Here is a 14,985-nt window from a genome sequence, read left to right as displayed (position 1 = left end):
CACACACACTTTGTAAATACATCTTCATAATTATGACAATGAATTTATTTTGGTAACTAGATCATCCTGTTAAGTCAAGCTTGGAGAGTAGTTAATAAAATAAGGATTTTTCTTCTTGCCACAACAAGCACAAAACAAAGAAAACTCTTGCTGAAAACTAAATTAAATATGTCACCTAATGCAAATTTTGGTACACAATGTCCCTTTCCAAATGCAAAAACAAGGCGCAGATGAGTAAAATGTTAATCCAGTGTGTCTCAAATGCAGGAAAACACATTCCCAGCAAGATTGTGCATGGAAAGTGCTACATACAGAAAAAAGAATGCTTCTTCCTTTTAGGAAATATATGTTATGACCCTCTCCCTCTTTTAAATATGCATTCCTGATTATGCCAGTGTGGACAGCACAGTTTTGGTGAATGCTATGGCAGTTGCAAAAATTTTATAAGTGCACAGAGAAATAATTGTAACTATGGACATAGCTTTACTTTCCAGGGTTACTAGATGTACGAGTGCAAATTTAACTATTTACCATTTGAACTGACACTAATACTGTCAGGATGCCAATTCGTTGGTACTCTGCTTCGTATTGTTTATCTTACAGAATCTGGTGCTAGATGGTGTTGGCGTGCTGATTACAGATGCTCTTTGACTCGAGCTGTGTGTAGGTTGATAGCGATTGACAATTGAGCATCATTTCAGTGAAATATTAGCGTTCGATTATTCCCACTTTTGCATCGTATGTTTACTGACGTCGTGTTTTGCAGTACATGTTTACATTCTGTTATTGCATTCTACGTTCTTGTTTTTGCACACTACTGTTATTTATCATTGTTTCTGTGTGTTTTTCTTCATGTTAAGCGTTTACAGATTGTTTATTTTCTCTGCTTTTTGTGAAAAATGCGACCTACACCAGGCCACAGCAGAGGACTTACCTACGAAGAAATTTGCGAACTTTTAGAATGTACTAATGATACAGAATGTTTAAGCAAAAGTAGCAACAGTTCAGAAAGTGACAGTTATGTACTTGATGATATTGTGAACGAAAGTGAAGACGAAATGGAAGATGTACAATACACTGAAGTAATTGCGCCTGAAATACTACAGCCATTGCCACGTCCATTTCACGAGCTGCCGGGACCAAAACATATGCTGCCAGCAGGATCTCCTGTGACATAATATTTCAATCTATTCTTTACTACAACATTGCTGCAGCTTATTGTAACTGAAACAAATTGCTCAGCTAAACAGTTTGTAACTAAACATGCTACATTGTCCAAACCATATGAGAAATGGAAGAATGTGACAAGTACCGAGGTAAGAGGTTTTATTGCTTGCATACTAAATATGGGACTCAATAAAAGGCCCACAATGCTCTCATACTGGAGCACAAAACCGTCACAGGCATTTCCATGGTTTGGTAAAATGTTTTCTGCCCACTGATTTAGGCATCTTATGAAATTCTTTCATCTTGTGGATAGTGAGAAATGTCCAGCACCAGACCAGACCATCCTGATTATGACCCATGTATCAGGTACCAGCCATTGGTAAATCATGCTAATAACATATTTAGACATCATTACACACCTCATGAACAACTTAGTATTGATGAGAGTCTAGTTGGTACTAAAGGTCACACTCTCCTATTACAGTATTAGCAACTGATGATCTTCGTGGTTCTCTGGATTTGAGAAAACTTCCAGAGAAGAAAGAGTCAAGATGCTGTGTGTGTACTAGTGAGGGAAGGAGAAGGTCAAGAACTGTTTGCAATAGATGTAATAAGGGGTTACATGGTGAACATTTTCCTGAACACAAATGCTAAGTCATACTGTAGACACAGAAATTCTGTAATGTTCTCTTCAAATAAATAATTATTATCTTTCTAAATAATAACACAAATTTCATATCCCTCATGTCATTTTACTCACAAATGTGTGTATATCCTATGGACTGTAGTTAGCCTTCTTAAATTGAAGCACAGTGTTGGATATATGGAATCAAAGTCAAATTTATAATATATATAAAAAAAAAAAAATATTTGGACTGTTACAATCGAATTTATTTGAAACATCATGCCATAATATTCTACATACTTTTATAGATAAGTGGTAATTTTTTCATATTTTTAAAGTGAATACTGTATGATATATGGCAATTTAAATAGAATGTGGCATAACAGTATGAATACGCAAGACAGTTTTAGCACACACCACTTCAAATTGGCTGACTGCAAAAGGGTTAACAAATACTGCTCAAAAACTTTTCCTTTTGTTAATAATATAATTTATATGTATTATAAAAGTGTGTGTGTGTGTGTGTGTGTGTGTGTGTGTGTGTGTGTGTGCATGTGCGCCACATCTCCTCCTAAACCACTGGACCGATTTCAACCAAACTTGGTACACATATCCCTTACTGTCAGACAACAATCAACAATTGCTGTGGGGGGTAATAACCGACTACCTACCAGAGTTCAGGAGATATGACATCATAAACAATGCGATAAGAGAAAAACTGCATCTTTCACAATGTTTAAATGTATTACTTCTGTGCTACTAACCATAGTCACAATAAATCTCACAGGCAGAATCTGCATGTGTTGCTAAATGTGTGAACACAAGTATATCACAGAATCACTCACAGTTCAGAAGATATGGAGTCATTAACAGTGAGATACATGAAATACTGTCACATCATGCATGATATTTAAATTTATCACTTCTTTGTTAATAAATTTATTCACATCATATTTCACTAACAGTATTCAAATATGTCCCTGAATGACCCTACACAAATATATCATACTGTGAAACATAGTTCAGACAGATATTATGCCATAAACACTGAGATACATGAAAAAAAAGGCGTATCAAGCATGAAGTTTTAATATATTTAGTCTTTACTACAAAAACACTTCTATAGTCAAGTCAACTTAAGGAAATCCTTGACACCTGGCAGCAGTTTTCAAAGCTTTAGCTGCAAAACACAAATGGTTGTATGCGAAAACAACAGCCATCTATAAAGCTATGAAAAGGTGTTGCCATAGAGATGTTTACAAAATTGTGTTGTAGATACACGAAGCAACTGCGCCCAGCATACAGAAACTGTCCAGATCATGTTTCTTAATTTGGATGCTATACATTTGTACATTATGCATATTTCTTTCTATGACTGTTTCATTATTTTTGAGAGATGTTTTCGCAAATAAATGGAAATGAAATTTTTTCAATACTTCACTACAAACACAGTTTTTTTGTTTTCATTTCTTAAAGAAAATTGGCAAAATGAATATCTGGGCAATGCTAGTTTTTTTAGCTACTAACAAAAGATTTAAAACAAACATGCAATGGATAAACCAATAATTGGCAGCAATATCCTTCCATGATTTGCACGACGGAAATCCTTTGACAACAAATTTGTAATCTATTAAAGGGCGTGTATGCTTTTTCAACAGATTACTAACGATATTTGCCAAAATAAAAAAGATAAACACCAAATATCAACTCCATAGAGATGTGATCCGTAGTAGTGTAGATGAATGAGTGCTCATAGCTCTTAAGGTATGCACTTAAGAGCTGATGTTCACCCTTGTCAAATCCCTGAATACTGATCATCCCTCCTGACACACACACACACACACACACACACACACACACACACAAACACACACACACAGGGTGCCTCTCCCAGGAGTCATCAAACATTTATGTGGCATTTCAGCAATATTTGCAATTTTGTTTCTGCAATATACAGCTGGAGTCAGCCCAAACAAATACTGCTCATCACATCTTTCATGAGATGCCCAGCATTAACAGAAAGCATTCGTTTGTTTCTCATAAGAAATAAAACAATCTTTGAAGTTGAATTTTATGTGGTCATTCGATCAAGTGGTCCCAAATTAAACTAGCTCAATGTTTGTTTTGTCAATATATATTAACAGGGACAGTAAAACATGAAGAATAACTAGTACTTCAGGAACTACCAAGCAGCACCCTGGCCCATGATGAGTGCTATAGCCTTGCAGCAGTGCTGCTCAGTCACTGCTGGAGTACTGGTTATTCTTTGTGTTTTACTGTCCCTGTTACCACACATCGATAAAAAGAATATTGCAATAGACTAGTTTTGGACCACTTATCAAATGAGTATGTAAAATTCTGCTTTAAAAATAATTCTCTTTCTAACGGAAAACAAATCAGCACTTTCAGTCAACACTGAGAGTTGCATGAAATACATGTTGAGCTGTATTTGCTTGGCTGACTCCAGCTACATATTACTAAAATGAAATTACAATTATCTGCCTTACACATATAACAGATGAAATTGTTACTCTATATCACAATGATGCCCTTCCACTGTATAAATGCTTCTTAACAAAGAGGTGTGCTGGGCTTTTGCCATACCCTTTGACTCAACTTACAATAAAATAAAGACATAAAAAAAAATCTTACGAAAAAATAAAGACATAAAAAATCTTACAAAGCAATTGCAGACGTGGACACAAACCACACCTGACACAAAAGATGACTTATGGACTGTAAGATTCATCCACTGAGTGAAAAGAGGAGCAGAGTTGGCGTTAACAGAGTATTTCAGAATTAAGGAAGAAAAATCACAGAACACTTTGCAACGTGGGACTGAATGGAGCAGGGTGCAATACAATCTTGAATTAAATGCCAGTCACAAATAAGAAATGAAATTTTATACAATCAAAATTGGCAGAGAGGACAATCAACATGCCACAGAAAAAGGTTAGTACACAACAAAAACAGAAGAATGGATGAAAAAATGGACAACAAATAGTGAAAAAGGAGAAGAAAATAGTAAGCAAATAGCAGAAAAGAGCAGCCTGAGGTGTGGGCACAGGAGTCATTATCTAATTTTGGTTGCAGCTGCAAAACATTCCCATGCACAAAATCCACTCAAAACTCAGTTGACTCTAAAACTGCATTTTTCATCTGATGCTTACCAGATAGATAAAAAAACAAATCTGCCCCTACACAACAGAATAACTGTCTGCCCATGTCTATCTCTTCACACGGGATAGCATATATGCCAATTAATATGTTGTAGTAACAAGATATTCATCAAGTTAGAAAATTTTCAAACTTTATCCTTGGTTAAACAATGGTGGCCCTCTTCTTGTGTCACTGCAGTTCCTCTCTGCTGCCATTCAAATGTAGAAAATCAATCAGGCTAACTTCGTCATCCCCTCCCCTCTTCAATCATTTTTGTCTGCAAGACCTTCGATTACGCAGAACCATTAGTAGCACCTATGTTCACAGGCAATAATACTTAAATTCATTTTTAAGAGTCCTCTACCCTACTGAAATACCTAGACTATCTGAAGTATTCACTTTTGCCTATGAACTATATACACTCAAAAAACAGGATTCAGCCACACAACTAAAGAGTGATCATTATATTAAAACCCAAATTTAACCATGGTGACTTCCTACTTCATTTACACCAAATACACTAGCTGTCTACCCTCTTCCAGAGATCAAAAAGCATATCAATGATGGCATTTATAGATGATTTTATTATTTATTGTACAAAAGTTTAATTCGTATATTACCAGCACTTATCATTTCACCAATTCTCTTGTACCTATGCCTATTTCACTCCCTCCCAATGAATTGCTTATTGCAATTGATGGTATCTCCCAGTACACAAATAAGTCCATTGTCTGTTTACTACCTAACACTACATTAGACAGGGTTCCAACAACACCACTCATGGATGACATCTTAGATGCAGTTTGTGATTTTGCTTACATAGATCCAAATTTTGAAAGCAGGTATTTTGAGGTTTGGCCATTCACCATTATGCAAATGGAGAGAGAGAGAGAGAGAGAGAGAGAGAGAGAGAGAGAGAGAGAGAAGTATCTGTAACTAATCACAAATTAACGATATCAATATAATAGAGGGAAACATTCCACGCGGCAAAAATATATTTAAAAACAAAGATGATGTGACTTACCATACGAAAGCGCTGGCAGGTCGATAGAAACACAAACAGACACCTCTTTGTCTTTAAATATGTCCGCTTGTGTCTGTATATGTGTGGATGGATATGTGTGTGTGTGTGTGTGTGTGTGTGTGTGTGTGTGTGTGTGTGTGTGCGCGCGAGTGTATACCCATCCTTTTTTCCCCCTAAGGTAAGTCTTTCCGCTCCCGGGATTGGAATGACTCCTTACCCTCTTCCTTAAAACCCACTTCCTTTCGTCTTTCCCTCTCCTTCCCTCTTTCCTGATGAGGCAACAGTTTGTTGCGAAAGCTTGAATTTTGTGTATGTGTCTGTTTGTGTTTCTATCGACCTGCCAGCGCTTTCGTATGGTAAGTCACATCATCTTTGTTTTTAAATATAATCACAAATTAATTTGGAAAAGGTCTTATTCGCCTAAATGGGTTACATTTTGTATTTGCAACTCATTTTGGATTAGGATTTTTAAATTCTCTTGCAGCTGTATAATAAATGAAGGTAGTCTTGCACAGAATAAAAGAATCTGTTTAATTGGATGAAACTATATTTCTATATAAAATGCTCTGAGCAAATAGTTATTAAGAACAGCTGATTTTCATAGCCTTAAGGATCGAAGCCCTTCTGAAGCAGAGAATTAGTAGAATTAAAACACTGTGCTGGGGACTGAGATAAACACTACATGAACAACACATACATCTCATAATTCGAAATTCCTTTTCCTCCAGACACTGCAGTTCTGTGTGTGTGTCATTTTGTTAACTTCCACTTGTGTTGTATTCACTCATTTTATCATCAATTCCCAGAATTTCACCTTGTGTGCAGAAAAAGGAAAATTAAATTTGAAATTCTTGACCTTTGCATGTGGTATTAAACCAACTCACTTTGTGAGCATCCAAGAAAATCTTAATTAATCATATCGATTCTGAAATATGACTTTAGAATCTATTTTTGTAGTTCTTTGGCAGACATTATGGCTAAACAATCTAACTAAGAATATCAACATTAACTTTAGTGTAGTTTTGGGCTCCACAGTACAGCATCACCTCCACGTGCAAGCCACCAGGAAAAGATGACATCTTCCAGGCACCAACTAAAGTCAGAAACAATGACAATTCTGTGCTGGGAGATTTTAAATGCTCCAGTGTGGTATGGGCTTCCAGGAGACCGATGACCAAAAAATTGCACTCAAGGCTTAGAAGAGTCACACAACTTCCATTTAGTTTATAATACACTCCTGGAAATTGAAATAAGAACACCGTGAATTCATTGTCCCAGAAAGGGGAAACTTTATTGACACATTCCTGGGGTCAGATACATCACATGATCACACTGACAGAACCACAGTCACATAGACACAGGCAACAGAGCATGCACAATGTCGGCACTAGTACAGTGTATATCCATCTTTCGCAGCAATGCAGGCTGCTATTCTCCCATGGAGACGATCGTAGAGATGCTGGATGTAGTCCTGTGGAACGGCTTGCCATGCCATTTCCACCTGGCGCCTCAGTTGGACCAGCGTTCGTGCTGGACGTGCAGACCGCGTGAGACGACGATCCATCCAGTCCCAAACATGCTCAATGGGGGACAGATCCTGAGATCTTGCTGGCCAGGGTAGTTGACTTATACCTTCTAGAGCACGTTGGGTGGCACGGGATACATGCGGACGTGAATTGTCCTGTTGGAACAGCAAGTTCCCTTGCCGGTATAGGAATGGTAGAACGATGGGTTCGATGACGGTTTGGATGTACCATGCACTATTCAGTGTCCCCTCGACGATCAGCAGTGGTCTACGGCCAGTGTAGGAGATCGCTCCCCACACCATGATGCCGGGTGTTGGCCCTGTGTGCCTCGATCGTATGCAGTCCTGATTGTGGCGCTCACCTGCACGGCGCCAAACACGCATACGACCATCATTGGCACCAAGGCAGAAGCGACTCTCATCGCTGAAGACGACACGTCTCCATTCGTCCCTCCATTCACGCCTGTCGCGACACCACTGGAGGCGGGCTGCACGATGTTGGGGCGTGAGCGGAAGACGGCCTAACGGTGTGCGGGACCGTAGCCCAGCTTCATGGAGGCGGTTGTGAATGGTCCTCGCCGATACCCCAGGAGCAACAGTGTCCCTAATTTGCTGGGAAGTGGCGGTGCGGTCCCCTACGGCACTGCGTAGGATCCTACGGTCTTGGCGTGCATCCGTGCGTCGCTGCGGTCCGGTCCCAGATCGACGGGCACGTGCACCTTCCGCCGACCACTGGCGACAACATCGATGTACTGTGGAGACCTCACGCCCCACGTGTTGAGCAATTCGGCGGTACGTCCACCCGGCCTCCCGCATGCCCACTATACGCCCTCGCTCAAAGTCCGTCAACTGCACATACGGTTCACGTCCACGCTGTCGCGGCATGCTACCAGTGTTAAAGACTGCGATGGAGCTCCGTATGCCACAGCAAACTGGCCGACACTGACGGCGGCGGTGCACAAATGCTGCGCAGCTAGCGCCATTCGACGGCCAACACCGCGGTTCCTGGTGTGTCTGCTGTGCCGTGCGTGTGATCATTGCTTGTACAGCCCTCTCGCAGTGTCCGGAGCAAGTATGGTGGGTCTGACACACCGGTGTCAATGTGTTCTTTTTTCCATTTCCAGGAGTGTAGTAAACTGCTGCCCTCCTCCAATAGTGACAGGTGAAGAAGAGGTTACAACCCCAAAAATAAGTGCTTCCCTTCTGCTATAGTAGCCCAATGTGAGAAGCACGTAGGCATGCCAATCCCTCACGCATAGCACAGAGCCAGCACGTTTATTGTAAGCACTTTTGTCAAGCCATAGCAGATACTGTTCACAAGAAGTTTCAGTTTAAGAAACAGCAACAGGAAAACTGCCACTGACTATCTAAATATAGAGATAGTGAAGTTAAGACTGAAGCTTCAGGAATATAACAACTTCCCTGACATCACCAAGTGAATTTCAAGAACATTCAACATATCCTTATAACAATGTAACATAAGTTACTGCAGACTTACAAGTCAACTGCAGCTTAATGGTACAACCAATGACAAGATGACTCGAAATTGCATATTTCGAAGTCTGGGAAGCAAAAACCAAAATGCCCATAAACACATTCATCATGACTGAGCGAAGATTAAGTACAACACATCACCTGGTGCTGAAGACTTGAAGATAAAACAAACTCAGAACTTTGAACCAACAACAGTGGCTCCTGGACACAAGACCAACTGTGTCACCAATTTGCAGATCTTTAAGACAGGGAGGAGGGCCTGAATTATTGCCTCATTGAAAACACGGAAGGAACAATACCCAAAAGTTTTTGACCCCTGTCACAGATCTGATACATGTTTAAGGTCCTAGAATGACTGAAATACAACTAATATAAAACATGTTTGAACCGAAATTAATCCAACACTAAGAGGATTCTGACCACAGACATCATGGGTAGAACCTAAATCTCACACTATACAAGGGAGATGTACATGCATGGATGAAATATTACTACAGTGGCCTTCACTCATCAGACAGCTGCATATGACATTATCAATCATATGAAGCTACTGATAAAGCTCTAAGATCTAAAGAGGTACCACCACCACCTTGATATCCTTGTTGTCATATTGTGAAGGAAATTCCACCTCAGCCTCTCATCGTCGTCATATGGCAAAAGGCTATGTCCTGACACTGCAATCATTTTCCCCTATTTTGTGCTGTCCTCTTCATTTCTTGACTATTCTTACATTCTGGTACTTACAACAGATCTCTGATTATTTTCTTTCTCCTCTTAGATTTCTTTCCAAAAGCTTTCCTTCTTATATATCGGTTAAAAACTTATTGTGTCTCAATAAATATCCCCACAGTTCTGTTTCCCTTTTGTTTTCAGGTTTCTCTGCGACTCAAGAACATCTTCATTAGTTTTTCTTTCTGGCTAAATGATCCCCGATAGCTTTCTCTAATGCCACATTTCTATCACTTCTAATTATTTCCAGTGGGTCTTCATCAGTGTTCAGCTTTCCCAGCCACATAAGAGCACACTCAAGGTGAAGATCTTGATAATTCTTTTTCTTTTCTATAAAAATGACTTGTTCACCAGTAGTTGTCTCTCTTCACTGACCGTATGTTTACCTGTAGCAATAATTTTTCTGCTGTTGTTTCATCATTTGTTGTCTTCTGTAATTAAGTTTCATCCATCAGCAATTCAAACACGCTGACAATACAACAATGGCAGTTCGTGGCTTTAGCTCCATAGTCATAGGAAGGAACTGACAGAGACTCTGGATAAACCCAGTCTGTATTATGAGGATAACCTTCTAAGGCCAAATGCCAGCATGACACAGTTCTGCACTTTCTATATTAACACAAATAGATGGGGCAAAAAATTTATTTGTCATGGTGATAAAAATGACTGTGGCATTGTACACATCCCAAATACCAAGACTTGACTGGATTGCACTCTGACAATCAAGCAGCTCTGAAACAACATCAAAGCTAAGGCTTGTGCCAAGAAACAATATCATTACATTCCTAATGGGCAGGACACAGGGTGCTGATCCATGACTGTTCTGAATGTCTGCTGTGGTACTGTGTGTATCTGCTGCTGAGTATGCCACTCCAGCATGCAGCACCAGTCTTACCCACATGTCGGCATTGCATCCACTCATATATTTTGTTTAGTATTACTTTTAAGAAAGCATCTGAACGTGAGTAGTCACATTTTTTTCTTAATCATTTGTTTTTCCAAATTCTATCCATGCACTCAGTGTGTTCTCTTTCATGTTCTTCTGATCATTTATTTCCTATTCCCTTTCCCACTGTATTTGTGTAAGTGTATGTTTTTTATGTTTCTGAACAGTTGTCGATTGCTTATGTAATCTCTTGCAATTCCCACTTCATAATATTTTATTCTATTTCTGAGATCCATTTTGTTTAATTCTGGCTAGTGTTTGCTACCTTGAAGATTCGTCCAGTGAACCTGTCCTTGTGCATCCTGTGGACATGCCCACACAGTTTCATCCTCCTTCTTCTAAAGCTGTCTGTTGTTATTTCTATCTATTTGTAGATCTCTCTCTCAACAGCCTCTTTATTCAAATTCCTTCACAAAAAACTGGTCAGAATATTTTCTTTAGAATTTTCCTTTCCTGATTTTCAATCTCTATTATTTCTGTTTGAGCACGACTCTCACGAATTTTTGCAGCACGGGCTACTTCTGGTGGAACTATTGTGTTGCAATGCCTTAAGTTCTGCATTGGCAAATATATTTTTTATTGCACTGACTGCACGTGAGCTTACATGCTTTTTGTAGTTTTGAAATTCTTTCTTGATTGGCAGTTGTGTTCAAATCTGGTGGTTGGATGATCTCTCCTAGATATTTATAGTGGCTAACTTGTGATTCTTGCCTGTACTGGATTATAATGGGGAGATAATAGCAGGCTTCCTTTCCATACACTGAGTTTTCTTGTAGATTTGCAGACCAGTTTTCTGAGAGATTTCGTGAATCTTCTCCATAACAAGTTTGGCTTCTCTTCTATTGTTTGTTAGAACAGTGAGATCATCTGACACGTGGTGATGGAAAGAGGGAGGGTTAATATGGAAGCCAAACCCCATCATCCAATGCTTGGAATACATTCACCTAGAAAGTGCTTAAGGTTCAGAAAAAGTTTCCGCAAAGAACTCATGTGTTAGTGGGTGCCCACCAGAAACAGTGGAGAGATGGTGGACAGAAGTAGAAATTGTTTCAAAAGAAGGGCCTGCTGTTGGTTGTGTGGTATCCTACCTGTGAGAGACACTGAACAGCATGCGGGTCAAAGTGCTGTGCTGCAAGACCAATAGGCACAACCGAGATCTTCTCCTGGTGGAATCGGACATTCTCTGCAATTATGATGAAGTGCAACACTTGGTCTGCCTGATGGACGCAACCTGCACTCAAGAGGCTCTTTTCACAGTTAATTGCAAGTTCAAGCCAGCCATAAATTATTGGAAATAATTTGTTTGAACAGAAATAAAGAATACAACAAAAGTCACTTATTTATTTGTTCAAAACTGTAATTGCAAGCTGAGCACATTTCCCCATGAAAATGGTTTGTACAATTACTAAGACATGCAGGTTGAGAGATTCAATAGTAGTTGTGAGTGATGTTTATTTGCATTCTTCATGTTGTCATAAACCACTGGGCAGAAATCACAACTAAAAATTTTGAAATTCATAGCCTTCATAAACGACATTTTGAACTGACTTTCAGAAACTATGTAAGTTCATAAACTTTTCACTGTGGCACTAGCACGTCAATGTTACTTACCTTATTTTGTTACTTTTGTGTTTTTTATTGTTATCCCTGAAATTTGGTATGATCATCAGGAAAATATGTCCCGCATGAACATGAAGAATATTCTTAACAGTTTGCTCAACAAATCCTAGAATTTTATCTTGATCACAACACATATAGTGAAAGGCTAAAATCATGCAGCTTATGCCCTCTTGGTATGTTTACTGTGGCCACAAAGTCAACAGATATGCACCACATATTATTTTGTCCCTGCAGTCCTGGCTATCTTATGAGTGACACACATACTGTAAATTTTGTGACACATATGTATTACCAGTCTTTTACAGTACACAAAAAACTCAAGTAAGAGTCTGTGCAAAATCTGTAACTTTTATGAATAATTTAAAAAATGCAAGGAGCACAAACAGAACTGATATGGAAACTGTTTCTCATCCTCAAATAGTTATGGAGATAAAATGAAAACAACAAACCATCACGGTCAGCTGACTTCTGGCTTGCTTTTGACAAAGCTTCTTCTTGTGGCACAAGTCCTGCTAATTTCAATAAAGTCTCCACTCGCTTCTCTGTCACATGATCACATAATCCCACTTTATCACGGCTGAAAAAGTGTACATAAAAAGGGGTTAGTAATTCTAGGATAAGGGAAGAACGAGTTCTCTTTCTTAATAGCTAAAAAGAAAGATTAATTCTTTTACATTGAACAGGGACAACTCTCAGCACTGCTGATACACACACATAAAAAGAAACATAGTACCCTTGACTTTCTGAACTGCTGGGTCTTGCTTTGGGACAGGAGAAGAGAGGGAAAATCAGGTTATGAAGGTTGGATAGGGAAAGGGTAATGGAGAATTCACTTTCTGTGAAGTGGAAAGTATGAGTCTCTCGACTGAAAGTAAGTAATGGCCAGACCATGAGACTTATTGCAAAGTCAGTAAATTTCTGCATGTTATTTACCCTTTTATGCAAATTAACTGAAAAGCTAAATACGTTGCTAATACCAATTATAAAGAGAATTAGCCATAACCACAGATTTAAGTGTCAATACCATAAATCATCAGATTATGAGCGAGTATGAATTATTCCCACCATATGTATTTATTCATTTGCCATTGTGACCACCCAAAACTGCAATTCTCTTATACCATTAATAAAGTGAAAATGTGAAATAGTATGATTTGTGATAATGTTAAAACCATTTATGTCAAAAAATATTTCACTGGTCAAATTCCAGATAGTTGCAAGTAATACTGAATGAGAATTATTTGAACATGTGCATACACTACACAATGTACTGCACTTTGATGACAGGAAAGAAAAAAAATCGTAAAAGAGAAAATAAGTATATTTACTTAAATGCATGGAACCACAGAAACTGTTATCAGGTAGCAGCTTATCAGTCCAGTCAAGGTCACATCCAACTGCAGCAGTTAAATAGTGTTTGTATAAGCACAAGCATACACAAAGAATTCATCCACAGATTGAGAGGGTATTTAACATTATTTCAGTGATTACAATGTCAAGAAAAATTTATCATTACTTTTCAGTATGGGCAGTATCAGTATCATGCTGCAGCCCCTCTGTCCTCTGGACTGATTAGGTTGGTATGTGTCACAAAGCCACTGTATCTGCTCCTGAGGCAAGGTGGCCCATAACTACTATTGTAACTGGTTCATGATATCAAGGATAATGGTAATGGGTGTGAGTTGATGTCTGAGCTGCACATGCACATGTTCTACAGGGTGGAATGTGGTAAACTGCTTTATTAGAATTCACACTGTGGCGGCACTGTTGCTCGAATAGAGGGGAGATTGGGTGTGATTTATAGTGACCGACGGGAGGTTTGTATTCAATTGTTATTCAGTTGCAATAATGCAGTGGACATGTGAGAAGTGCTCATTTTGTGTTGAAGTGTATTTCTCGAATCCTCATTCAATCATTGCAGAGCAGCGCGCTTTTCATGCGGACATGCTTCTGGACGACAATCAGTTTTAAATTGAGTAAATGCATCTGTATGAAGAGGACCTGAGAGAAGTGTTACAACACCGCAAAATGTTGAACGAGTTTGAGCAGCAGTACTGCAATCTCCAAAATGCTTAGTTCGGAAACACACACTTGCTCTTGGCATTTCAAGATGTTCTATCCACCAGATTCTTCATAATAAACACAATTTCGACCCATATAAAATGAGCATGGTCTAGCAATTATCAGTAAAGGATTATGTAACACAAATAACATCTTGCAAAGACATGCTTGCAACCATACCACGTGACACAAATGTGTTCTTTCCTGATGAGGCACATTTTCACCTCAATGGGTGTGTAAACAAACAGAATATGAGGTACTGGAGCGACACAAATCCGACTTTTTCCAGGAAAATCATCAAGCTATGACTGTGAATTTGGATCATTACTTAACTACGCAGCAAGAGTTTTTCCAGACAGCTTTTGAGGCAGTGAAATAACAGGATAACTGGTTTCAACAAGACGGTGCCACTGCAAACACAGCGGGCATTAACAAGAATTTTTTGAGGCAAACATTTCCTGGGGTATCTCAACTGGCTCGCATGATCACCAGGATCACCAGATGTAGCCCCATGCGATTTTTTTTCTTTGGGGTAACCTGAAGTCAAAGGTGTATTGCAACCATCCCAACATTCTGGAAGACCTACAGAACTATACTGAGGCTGAAATTGCAAGACATGCTTGAAAGAGTGCATG

At 39.0% G+C, this 14,985-nt stretch overlaps 1 protein-coding gene across 2 annotated transcripts in view; it reads right to left on the bottom strand.

Annotated features, from left to right (window-relative positions):
- LOC126412617 (synembryn-A) overlaps positions 1-14,985 on the bottom strand; it is a 137,480-nt gene that overhangs the window by 70,320 nt on the left and 52,175 nt on the right. For both annotated transcript variants that reach the window (XM_050082285.1, XM_050082286.1), the window contains exon 3: positions 12,739-12,866. In XM_050082285.1, coding sequence (XP_049938242.1) covers positions 12,739-12,866 — 128 coding nt within the window. The remainder of the gene's footprint in view (positions 1-12,738; positions 12,867-14,985) is intronic.

The sequence above is a fragment of the Schistocerca serialis genome, chromosome 7, assembly GCF_023864345.2.
Source record: "Schistocerca serialis cubense isolate TAMUIC-IGC-003099 chromosome 7, iqSchSeri2.2, whole genome shotgun sequence".
NCBI classification, from domain to species: Eukaryota; Metazoa; Arthropoda; class Insecta; order Orthoptera; family Acrididae; genus Schistocerca; species Schistocerca serialis.
This window is presented reverse-complemented; position numbering and strand designations above follow the sequence as displayed.